At 41.2% G+C, this 22460-nt stretch overlaps 1 protein-coding gene across 5 annotated transcripts in view; it reads right to left on the reverse strand.

The window, feature by feature from the left end:
* CHD6 (chromodomain helicase DNA binding protein 6) overlaps positions 1–22460 on the reverse strand; it is a 159353-nt gene that overhangs the window by 57795 nt on the left and 79098 nt on the right. For all 5 annotated transcript variants that reach the window (XM_072997041.2, XM_072997039.2, XM_072997037.2 and 2 more), the window contains 6 exons: positions 14125–14272; positions 11490–11639; positions 9598–9663; positions 7067–7125; positions 6575–6692; positions 979–1065 (listed from right to left, as the gene is read on the reverse strand). In XM_072997041.2, coding sequence (XP_072853142.2) covers positions 979–1065; positions 6575–6692; positions 7067–7125; positions 9598–9663; positions 11490–11639; positions 14125–14272 — 628 coding nt within the window. The remainder of the gene's footprint in view (positions 1–978; positions 1066–6574; positions 6693–7066; positions 7126–9597; positions 9664–11489; positions 11640–14124; positions 14273–22460) is intronic.

Consider the following 22460-nt stretch of genomic DNA (forward strand, 5'->3'; position numbering starts at 1 on the left):
GCAGCTAAGGAATAATGGAGGCAAGGCATGGCATTTGTAATGAATATGAATGTTTCTGGTTATGTGAAGGAATTTAAGTTAAACTATATACAGTGGTGCCTCGCACAGCGAGGTTAATCCGTTCCGGATTAACCCTCGCTGTGTGAAAGCATCGCTGTACGGGAAGGAAAAAGCCATTGGAATGCATTAAACTTAGTTTAATGCATTCCAATAGCAGCTTTACTCACCGTACAGCGATGCTTTTCCAATGGCCGGCAGCCATTTTCGCGCCCTCCCCTCGCTTAACGAGGGCGCGAAAACGCTGCGCGTGGCCATTTTGAGGCTTCTGGCGGCCATTTTGGACCCGCCGAACAGCTGATCGGCGGGTCGCAAAGCGAAGGTCGGTAAGCAAAACGCTTACCGACCTTCGCTGTGCGATTTTCGGCCATAGAGGCCATCGCTCTGCGATCGCATTAGCGATCAAAAAAACATCCTCGTAGAGCAAATTCATCGCTCTACGGGGCGCTCGTTGTGCGAGGCACCACTGTACTCAGAAATATTTGATTTATATACACAAAGCTCTAAAAAAAAAAACAACAACACCCATCCCATATTTCACCATCTACCCACCTGCGGGTCTAGATGCCTCATTCATAGTACTCACATGCATCAAGAACAAAGTTCCAGGAACAAACTTCCTCTTCAGTTGGAAAAAAATTAAATATTTCCAGCAGAGATTCACTCTCGGACAACCACTGCTTTTCAGTTTTTGTGTCTGGCACTGGGCTTGCTAAGTCAACAGAACAAACTGCATGGATTTTTGCATTTACCACACATTAGTTCTCTTGTCAAACTGCAGATGGATGAATGGAAAACTTCATATTCTGGTACTTTGTTAACAAAACTCCCTCTGTTTTCCGCTGTATGATCCACCGTGAAAATGAAGGGATTGGGGATCCATAAATCACAAATAAAAATCATGCCAGAAACGACATGTACCTCTCCAGTGTCGGAGTCCTTTGTGTGAGCCACCTCCAAGATCCGATCAACCTCCACATAGTCTGGGTTGAATAGATCTTCATCAGGCTGGAAGAACAGAAAATAAAAACAATAGAGATATGTAATAACGACTGAGTCTAAAGTCTCCTTAAAAACTAACAAGTTACATTTGGCATAAGATTTGCTAGACCATTTTGCCAGATTAAGGTTGATTGCTTTTCATGCCACACACAGTAAAGAGAATTCCCCTCAGTTGCTTGGGATGGGGAGACAATGTGTTATTTGGTGCAGTGAAACATATAAAAAGTCTTGTGGCATCTTAAATACTAACAGGTTTTATTTGGCACATGTTTCTGAGTACTATAGCCCACTTCATCAAACGTTTGTGGTTTTTCACACCATATAGCTAAACAGCATGCAATTTAATACATTCTGTTTATTGCACTAAACTATACACTACGCAAGCCTTCGACTGCAACCATTTTGGGGTGAGGCAGCTCTGTTTATTAGTGGCAAAAACAATATTTTGGGGTTTTTAGTTGCAATCTTCAAAATCCATGCAGTCTTCTTTTGCTGAGTCAGCAAGCATAAGCTTATGCCAAATAAAATGTGCTGATCGTTAAAATGCCACAAGACACTTAGGGGGCTGGGGCTGCAACTACCACAATATAACCTTTCTCACCAGAAACAGAAAGAAATATCATAGGCTGTGACTGGGCTCAACAAGAAGCCATTATCCAAGAGCTCAACAACTATGTAATGCTACATAAGATTACACAGGCAGGCAGGTGTACAACCTCTAACATTAGGCAACAGGAAAGCATTACTTCTCTGTTCAGCCACATTCCGTTTTAAATAAAATGTTAGAGATATTCTTTGGATTGGGAAAGGGCTGAAGATCCAGCATCACTGGTTCTATCTAATACCTAATTCCTATCAAAGCTGAAACACAGCCAGAAGACATTTTATCAGGCTCTGGTGCAAACAACAAAGGCTTTGGCAACGAAAGCTCTGGCAGTTTTCTCCTCTGCCAATGCCTCAGCTGCTGACTCTAGTCTATGAGCCAAGGCACGGGCAAATGGGAGTGAGCAGCCAAGGAACATAAAGAGAGATTTCTACCTAAGCCTTTTATTGTCCATGCTGTAGATGGAAGAACTCAAAAGACTCTGCCTGTGTCTTAGATATGGATGTGTGAAAGAGAGAAGAAGAGGAAAACACAAGGAAAACAGTAAAAAATTGTTTTTCCTCAATTCCAGACATATGAGGTGGAAAATCTTCCTGATGCTTTATCTTTCCATGGAAACATTTCCACACCATATCAGTCTGTATTTATCCCATAATTTTCTGTACAGCAATCAATCATGTTAGATGGCTTAGATACAGGATATGAACTTCTATAAGCTATTATTCCAAAGCAAGCATCAACAAACCCTAGTGCTTAGCTGCCATGAGATAACTGAAAAATAAGGCGCAACAATTCCTTCCTGTGCACAATATGCTTAGTTTGTCTTATGCTTAGTTTGTCCTCTGTTGCTAACACTCTTCAATAGCATACCAAACATGCTAAACTAGATAACATTATTTAGAGCACTGATATATTTTCTGGACAATTTTCCAGAAAATTCTCTAGTTCTACTTTTCCCAGAAAAGGCACGTTGCAGCTCAATTCCACAACTACCTCCTGTCCATTCCTCAAAAACAGTAGAAAAGGCAAAAACAGAACAAGACGTTTTCACCCCCTCGCCAAATGTGTCTGGTTTTTTCCCCTCAGGCCTTTACATTCTCAGAATTGTGCAGGCGCATGCATTTAGAATGAAGGAAGGGTGTTATTTTGGATATGGAGTTCCGCTGGCATCTGGATGGGAAACAAGAATGTGAGACACAAGGAGCCTTAAATGAGAACTGTGTCTGCTTTAACTGTTCTGCCCCACTGCTGACAGGATCCAGTTCTCTTGAAAGCAGGACATACTTGAGACGAGGTTCACACCCTTAATTCACTACTACACTGCTTCTCTATTGGTCCCTGCCTAAGTGTGAACAGGTGGATAAAAGAGAAGAGAAGAGAGAGCCGTCCCCTCATACGTCTGTAGAGGAGGAAAAGGATAGAGAGGCAAGAAAGGAAGAGGTAGTGAAAGTTATAGAAAAGATGAAAGAGTTAAAGGCGGGAAAAGAGAGGGAGGAGTCGGGGAGAGGAAAAGGAAGGGAGATAGATGTTTTCTTAATATCAGAGGAAAGGTAGTGGTGTTAGAAGAAGAATGGCAGGAGATAGAAGGAGAAACAAGAGTGTTTAAGATACCACAGAAGGATTGGGCTGTGAAAGGGGGGAATGCAAAGAAACAGTGATAAAAGGGGAAGAAGGAAAACCGATCATAGGAGGACTAGGACCAGAAAAATGGACGGTCTTAGTGTACCCTCGAGGACGGGGTCCTTGGAAGAAGGTGATCTGACCAGGACCGGTTCGGCCGAACAAGAAGCCGCCTGAAGGAGACTGGTCTCGTCATCCCTGCTGAGGGACGATATGTGCGGTGAGGAGTGGCTGTTTGAGAAAGCCAATGGACCAGGAGCGATTTGGACAGGCTTTCCGTTAAAGAAAAATAGTTATGAAGAAACGTTGCCGTTGTTATGGACAGATTTTTCTGTTGGTGTTGAACATATTGACCCTGTTGAGGTGGTCATTGAGAAACACCAAGTTTTGTTAATAAAGAGTTTGTATTTAAAGAACCCTCTGTCTTGTTGTTTCCCATCAAAAACAAGGAACTGTCAGACATCGACAAAGAACCAGATCACACTAAGCCGGGGGGGGGGGGGGAGCACCTAGCAAGATTAGAAAGATTCTCTTATTTGGAAGGAAATCCACATATGCAGTCCTCAAGGTTTTTGATTTTACCAGGAAAAGAAGAGCAACAAAGAAATGAAAATTAACTAGGCTTTAAAGCTGTTTGTACTGAACCCTTAAGGGACTTGCAGGGTTTTGTTTTGTTTTTTAGCATAGGACCAGATTATTCTACAAAATTTAATAAACTTTTAGGTGCAAACTGGGAAAGGCAGTGTGCATACTATGTATTTTTAATGGAAAGACACTAAAAAGGATGAACAGACTGGTAATTGATTTCTTTTGGTTTCTAATTTTTGTAGTACACAGTTTGTTCTACTCCACTTATGTATCAGTTTGTAACTGAAAAGAACAAAAACAAAACTGACCTACTTCAATATGCATTTCCTGAAATACATGCATGCTTGCTACATATTTTGCAAACAGTTTTTATACTCTTTTGCATCTTATAATTCCTAATATAATTATTTAATGTTCTCTAATATAATGCATTTTTATAAACATTGTTTTGTAAACAAAATTTGGTGGGGGAGGTAAGCACTGAGAATGGAATAGCGAAATTCTGAGTATGTGAATAAGAGAGGACAGATTATCAGAATGTGAATTTAAATAATTCTTCCTTGTCCTTAGCCATTAATAGCCACAATTGTAAGAAAAGGAACATCCACCTATCTTAATCCCAAAGAAATTTTGGCTAACTTGATTCCTGGAATCTGTTAACATGCAATCATACAGAAAACAAATCTCTACTGTGCCTTGCCCTTAATGCAAAAACTTCACATTGGGATTAAAAAAGGAATCACTAGTAGAATGCTGAAGCCTCTGCAAGTTATGTATACAGGGAGTCTCGACTTACGGTCGGTTCCACTTACGTACTTTTCGACCTACGGACTTCTCCAGCCACAAATTTTAACTTCAACTTGCGGCCAGAGAATCGACCTATGGACCAGAAGGGGGAGGCGGGGAAAGTGCCAAATTTGAATATGGCGCTTTCCCCGACTCCCCCTTCCAGTCTGTAGGCTGTAGGAGTCTAAGCATGGCCGGGATTGCCCGGCGCGGCTCAGCTCCCAGCAGCAGCGGCAGTGGCGCGGGAACCTCCAGAGGCCTTCCCCGCCACCATGGGAGGCCTCTTGGATGTGTCTCCCCCCACTGCCAATAGTGCCTCTGAAGCACTATTGGCGGCAGCAGGGGACCTCTGAGAGGCCTCCGGCAGCCATGCCAAAGCCCTGAGTGTCCTCCAGCAGCGGCGATGGCTGCAGCGGAGGACCCCTTGAAGACTTCAAAAAGGTACAGTAATTTTTTTAAAAATTACTTTTAATTTGTTTATGTGTGGGGGGGGTGTGTTTCTTGGGCGGGTTACGGATTAATGTGTTTTCAATGCATTCCTATGGGGAATGCATTTTTGACTTGAAGACTTTTCGATCTACGGGCCCCGTTACAATACGGATTAATTCCACAGGTCGAGACCTCACTGTAAACTGATAGCTTGCAACTAACTGTGACATAGCAACTCTGCATTTCTAAGTTAAACCATGGAAATGTTAGTGTTAGCATTACCAAGTTAAATCTTAAACTCATTAAAGGAAATTCATTGGTGAACATCAAAACACTAATTAGTTAATTTGTAAATTATTCACTTTTTTAAAAAATCAAAATTACTAACATTGCCAAATAAAGTAAATGCAAACTGTAACTCAAAACCGGTACTGATGGTATTTAATAAATTAATGAATTTTAAGTTTTTGTTGACATTTTGCTGAATTTTAATTGAATACAGTATGTGATGACACATTAGTTCTCTGCTCTGCTCCAGAGTGTTGGCAGCGATTTATCCTTGCTTATGCTTCACCTGTCTCCTTCTTAGGTGTCAATACAAAGAAGAATACAGAAATGTGACTGTTTGGCATGACAGCATCAATTTAAAATATGTAAGTGCTAATGCATGAAAAACTATGGACCCCAGAAACAGTACTAGATTTCATGCAAGGAAGCTGGAAGAGAGGACCTTAGTCTCTTCAGCGGAGGAGTAGTTGTATGAATAAATCAGACAAAATGCTTAAAATTCCGACTCATAATCATCCTTAGAAAGCAATTTCAATTTAATATTGCCCCAGTTTGTACTTAGTAGGTACATGTCCAGAGAAAGCAGGAAATAAGCCCTGAACAAAATCTAGTACTTAAATTCATTATCAGATGTGATGCTAAGTAGGACTGATGTACTAGCAAAGCTCAAATATATGTATGTGTATCTATAAGTCCAGGGTGGTAGCTTGTAGGCCGCATGAATCCTCCATAGGCATGTTTATGGCCCTCAAGTTTAAGAATGTAAATACACAGCGAGCAGGGAGAAATATTTGCCCCAAACTGCCTTCTTCCTCCTGGATGCTTCCATTAGCAGCAGTTTTCAATTTGAGGGTCCAGTGTGATCTCTAACTCCTTGTTAAATGAAAAATATAAACGAACTGCCATTTTTAATGGCTGAAAATGTTCCTTATTTAAGTCCAGTTTCTCTCATAAGGGCTGGGCCCAATTATTTGGTTCCTGCAAAGCCGCTGATGAAAGTGGAAGAAGAAATCTTATAAAACTTTGGTCATTCCTGGAACCTTCCTTCTTGTCAATCCGTCACATTTCTGATTCCAAAGACAGCAGCGCCTCTTACATGTTAACACAGGAGAAAGCTTGCCCACTAATGTGTTCACAAAGTGACGCGTCAAATATTCTCAGAACCAAGTATCATTCCAGACTGGTGGGTTCACCTCTTACCTCAGTGAAAATGTGCTTCATCTGAGCCTGCTTATTGCGGAAACGTTTAATCTTCTGGGAAATGCGTGGGTCTTTTTCCAACTCCTCCATTGTGGCCCATTTACAATGCAAGTAAGAACTGTAGATTAAGAGAGATCCTCATTATTAGTACGTAAAAATGAATAATAAGACAGCAATGACACTGGATGTCATCACAACCAGGGTCTTACAAGACATAACCAGAAACAGAAAGAAAGAAGAGTACAGTGGCAGGCAAACAAAACTTGACAGTTCACAGCAAAGCAAAGAATGAGGTTGCAGGCATCCACCCAAATAAAGACCACCTGACTCCCAAAGAAAGTAAAATAGAGTTAAGAGTGAAAACAGGTGCAAGCAAATAGCACTTGCTCCCTAAGGAGAGAAACAAATGAGGGTGGGATAAAATTATGTATGTGTTCTGGGCAGGTAAAGCATAGGTGTATCACAGGGTGAAGAAACATGTGCTATACATACAAATTGCGATATTTTACATAGAACTCCTCCTGCTCGTAAGTTGCTCCTCCAGGGTAAGTCTAAAACAATAACAAATGTTCAGTAAGTATTAAAGTGCTAGCAAGGGATTATATTGTATGGCCAGTGCCATCTCTCCTAAAATGGGTTCTTTTCTAATGTAACAGAATACAACAGATTTGGCAAGCACCTTCCTGCCTGACAGTTACAGGGACAATGCTGGAGCTCAGCTGACAAGACAATCAGAGGTGAATACCCAAGGAGCCTATTAGGTGAAAGCAACCTTTTAACATTCCTATCCCCAGTTAAGTCTTTCAATAAACCCAGGTAGCAAGACAGTGTGATGAAACAGGTTTCAGGGGTAGGGATTTACTGTGTATTTCAGGGGAAGGCTACTTAAGGGACCCCTAGACTAGGCAGCCCTTAGTGAACAAAGGAAATAATTGTACATAATCCCTTTAAATTATTTATACTTTCACTTGAATCTGTGTCATCTTAGACTTGAAAGGCATTCCAATTTGGTTTCAAGGAAGGTGGCTGGTTTCAAGGTCCTCAGGGAAAAAGGGACAAGCCTTCTATATTCTCATTCACACTCCTTGCTCAGGTGAGCCTGACAGGAAGCCCATCAGCATTCCACCTCCCACAATTCAGAGATGGAAGACACAGCTCTCTGGGCTTCCTTCCTTGCCATCGAGGAGTTTCAAGCTCAGTATACCCATGAGATGCAGAGGCTCAACAAGCTGACGTACTTCTGTTTTGCACTTAGTTCCAAGTTAAAATCTTGCCTCTGGGCCTTCAAAGCTCAAAGCATCATTTGGACACCTGAACGGCCTCTGATGGCAGCAGTGAGACAGATTTGCACTGCTCTCACTTGTCCTGGGCTCTCTGAAGCCCACTCCAGCTCTAGGCTGCTAAGGTAGGATTTGTTTTCTGCTATTCTTTCCTAGCTCAATGCTAAATGCTCAAAAGGGAAGCCATTCCCCCCCCCCCAATCATCTTCTGCTGCATCTGGGACCAGGCACATGTTCAGGGACAATACCCTGCCTCCTTGCAGAAAAGATAGATCCTAGTTAAAAAAAAAAAAACCTTTGAGTTGGCTATTAAGCCAACCAAAATCTGTCAATCCAAAATTTGTCAATCCCAAAACAATAATGAAAATTCTAACTATTTTAGAAACTTTTTTCTAAATAAAATTGTATTAAAGTTTTTACTGATTTATCAATCATACAGAACACACACGGAGACAAATAACAAACCCAAAACAGTCATTACATAACAGAATACACTGTACAGTGGACCCTCTACTTAAGGAATTAATCCATATTGGAATGGTGGCTGCAAGTCGAAAAGTCTGTAAGTCGAATCTCCATTGACCTACAATGCACTGAAAACCGATTAATCCCATAACCAGTGGTTTTTATTCTATTTTTATTCCATTTTGGTTTTTTTCTGGTCTGTAAGTCGATTCTCTGGCTGCAAGTCGAATCTAAATTTTGCAGCCAGAGAAGTCTGTAACTCGAAAAGTCTGTAAGTCGAGCCGTCTGTAAGTCGAGGGTCCACTGTAGTCTGTATCTCCCTGAACATCTTGGATCTAATACAAATTATAATATCTTAAACATTTACAGTATCTACAACAAAGGGGCTCTTCCAATTTAGATGTATATTTACAAGACCTGCATTGAATCTATCAGGAATCTGTATCAGAATCAGGTGCAATATTCTGCCTCTTGCTCCCATGTGAAACTAATTCAGAAATCTGTAATTCAGAAACAGATGTGCTGTGGATTCTACAACCCCAGTCCCACATGGACATAACCTTTGATAATGAGTTATATTTTGGAATTGCCCTCCATCAGTATTGAGGGCACAGCATTAGTACTTGCTAAGAAAAAGTCAATTTATTTAAACAAAAATTGCAAATCTTTCAGAAGGAAGCATAATGGTTAAACAACATTCTTTTTCCATCCTTATATCAGAGATGAGCAGCTTTAGCAGACTAGGGCCCAATATTTTCACCATGGAATTTTCAGGACCACAGGGAATGGCAACAAATGAAGGGGGGGGGAGGAGAGAGTGAAATTGGAAGTGACTTCTCCACTTCCAGTTATGAAAAACTGATGGGCTCTTGTTAAACACTGCAGAAGAGTCCTGTAATGTATTCAAAAGATGAATTGTTGCTCTTAGGGCTTCTAGTAGTGGCAATTTACATTTTGGGTGGGAGAAGGAAATACAATGGGGCTAGGGGCTGCAGAAACAGAATTCGGTACAGATTTACTTTACAAGAGAGACAAGGAACATGGGGCCCTTGAGATATTGCTAGACTAAATTTCCCAGCATTAGATGCTGGCTATCCTGGGTAGGGTGTATGGGAAATGGGAGTCAAACAACATCTAGAGAAATGCAGGGTCTTTACCCCTGCCTTATGATATATAAATATATGTTATTATAACTACCCATAGTATTTTATCTTCTCCTCTATATACTTGTATGATAAAGAGGTTGCATAGGGCTCTGAAGACAAGCAAAACACTCACCTCCTTCTGCACCATTCGAGATGCCAGGATTTTCTCAATGATGTTGGCATCATCCTCAGGAGGTTCCTGCGGATCCGAAGACAAGACAAGAAAAGGTCAGTGGCACCCCTACTGTCTCAGGGGCTCAAATCGCATGAAAAGCTTCTTCCTAGAAAATCATTATCTGTGCTTTTATTGAAGCTGAGAAAGAAGAACATGAAACTGCCAATGCTCCAGATTAAATATGTATGCATTATATTCAATCAGAACATCAAATAAGAAGTGTGGTTCTTCCGTGAGTGGGAACAATAATAGCAATCAGGAACTTACGAGGATGCGACAGGTTAACAATTATGTCCAAACTTGTAATGTGTCCCCCCTAAGCAAGTATTTATGGTTGACTTGCAGATCTTGACATGCACGGGAGAGACATGCCAGAGTTTAGGTTCTGACACAACACAATTTCTTCCTACTCTGATAACTTCCTGGTCATTCAACCACTCTCACCTACCGGAGAGGCCAAGCAAGAGAGACCAGGCAGCCATTACATGCATGCACAGACTTACAACCCATGAGGGTTCCCCAGCAGATGCATTTGTACAACAAATATGTATAAATATTGCCTTGTCTTTTTTTTCTCACAAGTTAGAAAAAAAGTAACATATCCCATGTTCAGTAAAAAAGAAAATACTGTAGTAGAAACAAACGGTGTGCTTAGAAAATGGAACCAATATACACTTTTCTATTACTTGTACATCTTATGGCTGAGGGACATGGTGACGCTGCAGGTTAAACCACAGAAGCGTCTGTGCTGCAGGGTCAGAAGACCAGCAGTCATAAGATCGAATCCACGTGACAGAGTGAGCTCCTGTCACTTTGTCCCAGTTCCTTGCCAAACCTAGCAGTTCAAAAGCATGCAAATGTGAGTAGATAAATAGGTGCCAGGTAACACCTCGGTGGGAAGGTAAAACGGCGCTCCGTGTATAGTTGCGCTGGCCACATGACAACAAAAACTGTCTTCAGACAAACAATGGCTCTATGTCTTGAAAACGGGATGAGCACTGCCCCCTAGAGTCGGACACGACTGGACTAAAATGGCAAGGGGAACCTTTACCTTTACATCTTATGGCTATCATTATTTAGGAACGTTCTACCTTTTTTACAATTAAAAGTAAAGCTTTCAGCAATAAACTACACTATTTGTGGATCAGATATAATGCTCCAAAGTATCTGGCCTCTAAAAAATAAGACAAAATATTCAGAGGTCAAGTCAGTTTAAGCCTGAAATGAATGAAGACTACAAAGCTGTAAACATTGAAGGAAGTGAAGGCTACACCACTGAGCACATTTTCTTGGCAATAAACTCGGCAGGACTTTCTTCTGACTGAGTCCACATGAACTCTAAAGCACAGAGCTCAGGTCATTTAACTCAGGGGCAATCAAACCAGTATTGCTCACATTCTTCAAAAAAGTTCTCTAAATATCACCCAGTACTGTCAATGCTCAGGGAACAAAGGAGCTGTCATCAGAAATGCCTGGAAGGCGCCAGGTTGATCACCCCTGAATTAGGTTGATTTGCATGTGGGTTCTTCCATTACCCAAAAATGACCAAAATGAAGTTGACACTGCATTTATAGTGTATTCCAACACCTAAAGAATCTTTGTCTGATAACTGCAACTGGACTTCAGCTCACTTGTTTATGAAAGTTGAGTTGGTAAAAAAAAAAAAAACCTCCATGGATTTGACCATAGCACCAATGCATATTTATGTCTTCTTTCAAACATTTGAAAGTATCAGCCCATACATCTATGAGCCACATGGTTATTTAATTTCTCTTCTATACAAGCAAGAAACCTTTCACTACATGGATACAAAGAGGCAAAAACTGTTTCTTCAATAGCTCAAGCCATACCTCTGCCTGCCAGGCCAAGGTAGATGCAGACAGTGCAGAAGCCCGGCCAGCTCCGAGTACAGCTATTGTTTCTCCATCGTCATCCACCACCTTGAAATCCAGATCTTCATTGTACTTTCTGCGCTTTACTTGCCGTCCAGAGCGTCGCTTCTGCATATAAAACAAAGATCAGGTAAGATCCAGCATGTACCCATCTAACCACAAATGGCAGGCACACTTCCCAGAACTCAGCAAATATTCTCCCAGCCCTTGCAAAACTAAAGCACTGAGAACGTAGCTACCCAATATTTTGTAAGATATAGGCAATGACCCGATAAACACCCCATAAGTTCAACAACTGCACACTCAAAGTAAAGTTGGTGTCTACTCTATGAACCCTGCACTCCAGTCATTGATATGATGCTCCACTGGAAAAGGAAGCAGTTCTACAGTACAGATCTATCCATGCTGAAAGGTTTTATAAATCCCAGACAGTAAAGAAAACTATAGCCTGTTCAAGTCACACAACAGGTAATGAATAAGTTTCTGTTTAATATATAACATTTGGGAAATAGTTAAAAATAATCCCAAATCTCTCTCTCTATATATATATAACTTAGTCAAATCCCACCCTTCTGTTCCTTTAAATGCCCTAATCAGTCTCACTGTGATTCTATAACTACAGTACCTGCTCCTAGACCTCTCCACCAAGTCCCTAAGCAGTGCTGAGAAAGCAGAGAAGAAAATAATTGTCATCATCAACTCTCTGGTCACAGACATTATACACAACTTGTATCTACCTTCCCCAAATCTGTTTTGCCCACTTTTATTTTTCCTGGAGTTGGCAGTGAGCAACCCACCACTCCCTTCATGTTTAAGAACTCTCCAAGTAAATTCCCTGCTGAGTTCAGAGTTCACTTTCACACAGTTCTTTTTACACGTGTGTATACAGTGTGTAAAGTATACAGAAAGTTCCATTTGGTATGCTTCTCTGACATCTACTCAGATCAGAAACTTTCTGGTCAATATTAGTGCATTTGGGAGCCAGTTCACACACATACAGTCGTGTCCGGCTGGACGATTATCCCGTTTTACGATGAATCTGCTTTACGTTGACGTTTTTGCGATTGCTTTTGCAATCGCAAAATGATGTTTTAAATGGGTTTTTTTCACTGTGTGATGATCAGTTCCCTGCTTCAGGAACCGATTTTTGCTTTACGACAATCAGCAAACAGCTGATTGTCGGGTTTCAAAATGGCCGCCGGCTGAAGAAAATGGCCCCCTGCTGTTTACTAGGACGGATTCCTCACTTTACAGGCACCGAAAATGGCCGCCGTATGGAGGATCTTCACTGGACGAGCAGGTATTCAGCCCATTGGAATGCACTGAACGGTTTTCAATGCGTTTCAATGGGTTTTTTATTTCATTTGACGACGTTTTCACTCTACAGCGATTTCCCTGGAATGAATTAGCATTGTCACGTGAGGCACCACTGTATGTCTCCTGATTTCAAACTGCTGTAGTACTTAGCCCTTGTGACTGCACAGAGAAATGTGTAGAAGGAAAAGCTTTGCTTCCAAGTAAAAATGAAAGAATATAAAATTTTCATTGATTAAGGCCCATTGATGTATGTACAATTCACCACTGGCTGATAGTATTATTAAGTGTTGAAGATGCAAGTGTGAAACTGCCTTGACTTCAGCTCAGGACAGTCCCTCTAGCTGTCTTTCAAACTCTGTACCAGCTTTCTAATCACTTTCATCCATAAATACATGTGCTTTTTTTACACTTCACCAGACCAACACTCAGCTGTCCTTTAACTCAGAGGTAAAGAACCTATAGCACTCCTGAGATGAAGCTAGAACTGAAGACAGGAAAACTGTTGCCTTACAGATGCTGCAGTGCTGTAACTTCTACGGTACCATATCTAATAACATCTTGAGGGCAACAGGTCCCCCCTCACTTTTTCTAGGTTATCCTGCATCTTCACCCACAATATTACTCACTAGAAAAATGCTTGGAAGGAGGCGGTGAAGTTGAGAACTTACTCTGCATACCATTTGTACCTGATAGCATGTCAAGATAGAAAGGTCTTGCTCTTTTTAAGAGGACATACATAAATACTGCACATCTGCCCCTAAAAATCACATATACTGGTGATGGTCCCTAACTGTCTATATCAAAGGCACAAGATTAGGCATCCTTCAGTCTTGAGAGACTATGGTAACATGCTCTGTATGGAGGACTTGGAACAGCATCTAGTCTGGCTGAGAAGGCCAATTCGAGAGCGGCAATCCCTTCCACACTGAAGACACAGGCACAAGCAAGCACAAGAACTGAAGAGACCATGCAGTCCATGAAGAAAAGGGATCACACAATACAAAAGCAAGGCCCTTGAATTTAAATGAATACAGTTTAGCAGCTTCCCATACTACTGTTCTTGTCCACAAGATGTAATCTTCTGAATGCATTCTTTGAGGCTCCCTATATATAGAATTCATGATGTAAAAAAAGGAAATCTCCAATTTAAAAAAAACACAACTATCACTAATTGAACAGGAACTGGCTACACACAGTTAGAAAATCACACACGATAACAGTAGCTGTGATTGTTCAAGAGATTCTGTCCCCATAAAGATGAGAGGGCCAAGCATACCTGGCTGTCAGCTGATTCAGCAGACTCCCCAGGGCTCTGCCCAGACACAGAAAGGAGACTTTGATCCAGCTCTAGGCTGTCCACTGGAGTGTCACTTTTCCTTTTCCCTTTTTTCTTCTTCTCAACAGGAGTTGGTCCTTGCTCCGTGCTGCAGAAGCAAAGAGCATCAGAGGAATATCAGAATGCGTAACACAGCAAGTGGCCTCAGCATGCCACCATGTGATTGGTGCTCCTGTTTCAAATGTCACCCTAAAAGACCACCCCTTTGTGCCTTCGTGCTCCAAAAGCACAGTTTCTCTAGAGGAAATCCGTCATGATACAAAAACCTCCTACTGAAGGTTCCTTTCCACAACAGTCTCTTGTATTTCTTCCAAAAGCCAACTTTGAAGACTACTTTCCCTCATGCTGAAAAATAATCTGTGCTATGTAAAGGGTGCTGCAAGAAAGGAGGGGATAAATATAAGCACTTAATAAAAATGCAAAGCATGTACACTTTGGATTCCCAGCAACATCCAGGTTCCCACAAGGCAGAAGTCAACATTTTCAAGTTCTTCTTAGCAGCTATTGTAAAGTTTATAAGATTTGGCTACATAAATTGGTTTTCCTTCAGCACATATGACTCATCATGGGCCTGATAAAGCCACATCTTCTGCGTATAAATTCCTTCACGTTCACAGCCATTTTCTTCAATTCATGAAGATCACCTTCGGTTACTTCTATTTTCAAAAATGCCTGTACTTCTAACACATGAATATCAAGCATTTTTAGGAACAATCCCCTTCCTCTTATGTACTTCCTTTAATTAACTTTAAATTGCAAGTTTGGGGGGGGGGAAGAGAAGTACCTGTATAAAGTATCACCCATGCCGCTGGTACCACATAACAGCAAGACCAACAAAGCACCATCACCGTGACCCTCAGGGTAAAAACTTCAGCTTTTCTATTCTCTACACAAATGCCACTACATAACCATATATAAGAGCTCAAAACAAAAACAAACAAACAAAGGGCCAAGATCTTTACATAGTAACCCAACTAGTAACCTCATACAAAAATGCTGAAATACAGGATTTGTAAATTCCAGAATAAAAACCAAAATTAAATATGGCCAAGACACAAACACCATGACTTTCCCCTATCTAGGAAACTGAGAAAAAGGAGGTCTGATGAGGACTTGGAAGTGGCAACACAAGGTAGATAAGACAGATTTAACTGATTCCTCAGCAGGTATTCTGTAAAGCTCTAGCTCCAGACTTCAGATCCAAATTTCAGACACTTTTATCTGAACACTAACTCTGTATTAAGCAGTAAGGAGTGCCACACTGACAAACAAGATGTCATAGTCTGGATTTAATTTTTTTACCTGAAGTGTACTCTAGGTCAATCTAAGATGACCAGTTGAAACTTTTTAATTCTGTTGCCAGGAGCTGAAAGAAAATGTTAATCTAGGTATGAAGTGTTGGGAGAGGAACTAAGTATAGTTCCACCCAAAGAAAAATTGCTTTCAGTACTGAAGGAGAAAAGGCACAAGTACTTGCTTCCCACCCACATTATATCCCTCCTTGTGATTTATGTATAGAACCAGGAATACAGTCCAGGTGCTGGGAGAAACTATTTATTATGAGCCCAACATATTTCAGACAAAGTCCTTCTTCAAAAGTACAGTACATAAACAAACATCTAAAAGGAATGGGATTAGCAAGAGCCAGATCACATTACAACAAAACAGCACCAAGAATATAATATATTGTTTCATGCAGATCAGTCCTCTGCTGTGACATATGCTTGGTGCAAATGAACAAGAACCTCTCATTTTTTCCAAGTGTACAACACTCAACAGCTTCAGGGGGAAATTCACAGCCCAAACATTTCAAACCACACTATGATAAAGCTTATAAGTTTTATGCATCTTCATCAAAAAACTAGCACAACCAGAAATTGAAATTAACTGCAAAGGACACTTAAAATCTACACACAAATGTAGCACATAGACTACTTGCAAATTCGGCACAGAAACATCAGGAAATTGTTCAGAATTAATGTAAAACCACCTAACCCCATCAACACACAACAAACTATACTTTTCAAGCAGCCAAACCAGGATCTAGGAACTCAGTTTGCAAACTGACTTGATAAAATATGGTCTGGCATGTTGCTCTGTCCTTAAAGTCACTCTTCAGGATAATCTGGGGATGGGATATCCTCAAAAAGGTGGAGGAAAAGAGGCAAAAGTTCTGATCCATGACTTGTCTGTTTGTCTCAAATGCCAATTGTCATTTTGAAACTATGCTACAGTCACTACAATCCATGACTTCATATTATATTTCAATTAACCTAGTTTGTTTTTGTCAACCACAGTTGCATATTATGTTTTAATAGAAAATACTATATAATATAAATTGGTATTAAGAATTAGCATTAAATCAGCATATGACAAAGAATTCTTCTTCTGCTTTAAAAAATGATTAACACCTACAAAACTCAGCACAAATTTTTAAAATGTAAACAGAAATATATATGTACATATATATTTACAATATACAAATGTGTATAGCAACATGTACAGTTCCTGTACAAGAAGTCAAAGCAATAATTTTCATGCCAGCAACTCATATTCAACATGACATGGAATCATGCAACAAAGACCTCTTCTTCAGGCTTTAATATTCAAAGGGAGAAAAAAGTAGGGGTGGGGGCAGGATGGTGAGAGTGATGAAGTTACATGAGAAGCAGGCAGCCTGGCACTCTTGAGTGTTCTTGGAACAAAGAAAATCAAGACTGGACAAGAGCTATGTTAATTGGATTACAAACGTCCTGGCCTTGCCTGCAGGATCTGGTTACATCCCATCTGCTTCAACAGGACAGTAGAAGATGGCTGAAAACCACTTTCAGCAAGATTCCAAGAAAAGTGTTCAAGTATGGAAATACAAGACTGCAGAGCCCTTTTCTACCCTGTCTCTGCAAGGGCAATCTTGAAAGTGTCACTGTTTTAAAAGAAGCAAAAATAAGTAAATTAAGTGAATGAACTACTCCATGTAGTGGTTGAAATCCTGTTGGTTTTTTACACAGCAGAAGGCAAACGATGTAACATTCACCCGCTTCTAGTTGGCTGTTAACGGTCCCTGCAGGATTTCTCATGCATGCTAAACCACTGGCTGTGTGCACCCCCAAGACCTGCAGTGGTAACTTGTTAATTGTTGGCTGGAGGCAAGTGATTGTTATGCCATTTGTCTTCCACCTGTGTAAGAAAGCAACAGGATTTTGGCTACTCTATTTTTATTATTTTTCACTCCGGGACTGTATATGTTCCTTGGAAATTGGACTTGCAATGGTTTTACAGTTTGAACTATATCACTGGTAAAATACATTAAAACCCTTCCACAAAATTTGTTCTTATTTTCAACCACAACTGCTTTTGGTCCATCATTTAAGTTTCGTATCTGGGCCTGGTTTTCTAAAATAAGCATGATTCAATCTGGTTGCATGAGTTTCCCTCCCCATCTTTTTCTTCTCATGGGCCTATGACTTGCTAGGGGAGAGATAATCTCAAACCATGGCCTTTATGGTCTCAAGCACCTCATCTTCTGCACTACCTGCTCTCTGACTTATTTTATCAAACAGACATGACCTTACACAGAGACGGCACCCTCTAGGCTGCAATTCTAGCCTAGTTACCTGCCTTTCCAGGTTTAATAATATCAGCTCGAACTACCACCAAATGAAGCCTTGACAGCCAAGCCAGCTCTTTTGTCTGAATGACTGGACTCTGTGAGTAGCTACAGTTTTCTAACTCTGCCCTGTCTTTTAGTCGTTTTGACTACCATCTGCCCACATCCGAACCAGGTAGCAGCAACAGCAACCTGTCTCAAAACTTACTGTGGACAAAACTTACTGTGTTGGTCACAGTATGAGCTCTGAACGCTGTGGAAACCTGAAGACTTAACAAGCAGCTACTATGCTATATGTGGGTCTGTGAGACCAGAGCAGAACCAGGAGGTGTGCTGTCTCTTCCCCTGAAAACAGGTGACATAACCACATCTGAAATGAAAAAACTGATGAGCAGAATGGCGGGCAATTAGAATTTGAATATAGAGAAATTAAGAAACCCAGGAAGCAGATCATCAGAAGGTTTTGGCAGGAGAAGGGAACGAAAAGGGAGGAAAGGAGGAAGGAGGGGCAGTAGCTGCGGTGGAGGTTTTGGGTAACATCAGAGGAGAGAGAGAAGGAAGAGGATTGAATAGAAATTGTTAAAGAGGATCCCTGGTCAGGGGAATGGGTGACCCCGAAAGTGCCCAGAGAAGAAGCCCAAAGGGAGCAGCAAGAGAGTCCGGTAAGAAAACCCCCATACTGGGAAAACTGAGGAGTGAGTAGGTAGGTAGGTAGGTAGGTAGGTAGGTAGGTAGGTAGGTAGGTAGGTAGGTAGGTAGGTAGGTAGGTAGGTAGGTAGGTAGGTAGGTAGGTAGGTAGGTAGGTAGGTAGGTAGGTAGGTAGGTAGGTAGGTAGGTAGGTAGGTAGGTAGGAAGGAAGGAAGGAAGGAAGGAAGGAAGGAAGGAAGGAAGGAAGGAAGGAAGGAAGGAAGGAAGGAAGGAAGGAAGGAAGGAAGGAAGGGAAAGGTTTGCTAGAGAAGCTAACAACTGGGAAAATAGAAAATGCCTGGGAGCAACCCTGGGAAGGCTTAGCCTCCATCCAGAATCCAGAGAGACCTGGCAAAAGGGTATGGGAGCCCAACATGGAATGGGCTTTCCACAAGTAAATCTGTTTACAAGTTTGAATGTGTCTCCTTCTTATGTAATGGAGGATTTGTTGTTGCCTGTTGCAAGTGTATTAAAGAATCATGTCCCAGCCTCAGAAAACACCATGAAAGAGACTTGCAACTCAGATGGGAAGAATTTAAGGCCACCGATTCCCAACTTGGAGAGCCTCCCCAGGAGTTTACCGTGGTTGACAATATCAAAGGTGGCTGAAATATCAAGGAGGACCAGCAGAGACATTTTGCCCCTTCCGGTCTCCCTCAATAGGTTATCAAACAGGGAGACCAATGCTGTTTCCGTGCCATGGCATGGCCTGAAGCCCGACTGGCATGGATCCAGGGCATTGGTTTCATCCAGAAGAGCCTGCAGCTGATCGGCCACCATCCTCTCGACTACCTTGCTGAGGAAAGAAACATTGGTGACGGGCCTATAATTACCAGCATCGTCCACTGCCAAGCTCAGTTTCTTCCTAATGGGCCTAAAGAGTGTCTGGAGAGACCCATTAATTATTGCCGTATCCCATTCAGATGTTATAGGCCTGGCTGCTTTGATTAGCCAAGCTGGGCAAGGGGCAAGGGAGGAGTAGGAGGCATGACAGCGGTCAAACACTCTGCCCACCACATCTGGGGCTGAAAGTGGTTAAGACTCATCGGGCAAGACATCTCAGCTTGATCCACTCTTTTCAAATAGGGGGTAAGATTCTGATGGATGGCCTCCACTTTTGATTTCAAAAAGGCTGCAAATTGGTCAGGTGAGATGCTAGTGGGAGGCCTGTCACTATGACCAACTCCAATAAAAGTTCTACTTTTCTTAAAGCTGAAAGAGAGCCTGAGTTTGTTAATACCAATGAATGAACCTCTTGAAGTTAAGCCTGAGTTGTTGTTCGTTGATATACTGAAGAAGGAGGCATTATTGAAGAAGGAGAAGCTTGACTGAATCCCACAGGGTCAAGAAAAAGCAAGTTAACAGAGAAAGACTTTATATTATTTCATGTTATGCCATCGTAGATGGTGGCTGGCCATTACATGCACATATTGAGAGGACCTCCACATCAGGGCATATGATACATGTTTGAAATAAGCACTGGATACATGCATTTATTTTTAGATCTATATGCAAGAGTATACCACAATCCACCAGAGAACGGATATGCAGCAAACAATGGCTAGAATGGTATTATTCATCCCTAATTAACAAGCTGAGTGTTGCAGTTCCTGTGATATAGTATTTACATGGCTTGGCATGCAACAGGAAATACAATCTCAGACTTCTTAATTTAGTGGTGATTTGCTGCTAAAATGTACACCAACAGACTTAAACTGGTGTCAGTATTCAATCAGATTTCAGCCACTTTGCAGTAGCAATTATACAGTAAATAATATTTCTTCGGTGAGGTTTTCAAAATATAGTTTTAGCAAAAAATAATAGTTTTTAAAATCTAATGAGGGCCCGCTCCACTGTTTATGTGCCTCATTTTTCTCCACTATAAAATGACTAATTATCTTCCCAGATATATTTGAAAGTGATTAGGGCTGCTCATGCCATCATGAACAATCCTTAAGATGCAGGAATCAGTTTATCCTGCAAAAGACTACATTAGGAGGCTTATATGCTAACCTCTAGGTTCAGAGACAGTACACATATAAATGCCAGTTAGTGGGGAACAACAGGCTGCATTTTCCAATCTACCCCACTTATGAGCTTTATTGAAGACATCAAATTGGCCACAGTGAGGAAACAGTGTGCTAGACAAGATAAACTAGCGCTAGACAATAAGTAGCCTCCCAGATGGTGCCAATTCCTATCTGCCCCAGCCATTTCTGCCAACAGTGAACTATGACAGGACAACATCTTCACATCTCTGAGGAAGACCTCAGGTGTAACCCAGCAGAGCCCTTATGTTTTGGTGGAAATGCCCTGTAGTTTGACACAGACCTGACTATTACATCAACAATGCTAATAACAATCCTTTGTAGTCACTGAATCCAACAGGAGGAGAGAATCAAGGTCACACCAGTCCAGTAAATGTATATGGATTTTAGTGTGTACTTAAAGAGGAATAAATGTGTGGATTCTAATACAAATATGACAATATTTACATAGAGAAGAGGTCAAACAAGGGATGGGAGATTTGATCACAAACACTGTGATCAGATCTCCCATCACTTGTTGTATTTAACATCTCCACAGAGCTTCTGTTAATTTCATTATTAAATATCTGTGTGTGACTGGTAGGACCAAGCTGAGTATCAGTAATTGTATTTTTTTTTCTTTAATTTCTTTTTGATCTGAGTTCAACTGCTGGTGCATAATGTTCTACGTCAGGGGTCCCAACCTTTTTCACCTCGCTGACTGGCTGGGGAAGGCAGGGCACCTGCCACGCTCGTGCGCATGTGCGAACAAGCACATGCCATGGATGCGCAAGTGGCGGTACGGCGCTTGTGCGGGGGCACGCTCAAGCGTATGTGCAAACGGTGGCGCGGCACGCGCACGCTAGAGCACACACATGCACAAATCAGCTGTGCAGGTATGTGTGCGTGTGGGGGTGTTGCAGGAGGTCTGTCTCCGCAGCCCGGTCTGGCTCAGGCCACGGACTGGCACTGGACCACTGACCAGGGGTTGGGGACCTCTGTTCCATGTAATACGCTTAGGATACTCTATTTGCAAGCGACAGTTGACTTGTATTTAATTTAAATTCATGAAGTTGATCAATAGCCTCAAAGTACTTAAAACAAAGCAAGTATTACAGAATCCCGAATTTTCTTCATATGCAAAATAAATTCTTCCAAATACTCCATCCCATGCCTATGCCCACCAGTAGCAAACCAAACAATTCTGAAGAAAATAATTGGACAGATTTCTAACAAAATTTCCTACAATGTTTCTCAAATTCACATCTGAACCCTAAACATAGTTTGTATGCTAAATAGTGAGAGGATATTGAAGTTTTAATGTTCTTCCCTAAACAATGATACTTATTTCCAGAGCATTATCTTAGAGAAGCATGCAGAGGCACCAGACAGTTTTAAATTTGTTCAGGTAAATATATCTGGAAGTAATATATACCAGACCAGAAACAAGAGAACAGTAATTCACAGAAGAAGAAAAAACAGAAATAAGATAGCCACAAGAATGACAGAAAATTGATTTTGAGTGTAATGATCTTTGTTAAGACATAAATAAATATAGATTACTCTTTCCTCAGTCTGACTTCCTTGGTCTGTTTAAAAATTATGTTAACATTGCATCTTCATGGCTAATTTTCATGGGAAAGTGCTATTAGCTGGGAGGGGGGACTCCTGAAATCAGCTTTTTAAAGCAGACGTGACCTGACTACAGCCTTGTGATTGAAAGAGAGGATTCTGAAATGCACTTTAGTAGCAAGTCCCCAGACACTGATTCTGTAGTCACGATTTAACAACCATTCCATTCAGGAATGCTGGAGCTAACTATGATTAGAAATAATTTAGAGGAGATTATGCCGCGATTAGCAGCCGCTTAGAGAATTTGCAGCAATTGCTTCATTTGCATGAATGTTTTACTCTGTCATGTCAGAATGAACGTTTCTTAGCAATCTATTTTCGGA

This window comes from Pogona vitticeps, chromosome 4, assembly GCF_051106095.1.
Source record: "Pogona vitticeps strain Pit_001003342236 chromosome 4, PviZW2.1, whole genome shotgun sequence".
NCBI classification, from domain to species: domain Eukaryota; kingdom Metazoa; phylum Chordata; class Lepidosauria; order Squamata; family Agamidae; genus Pogona; species Pogona vitticeps.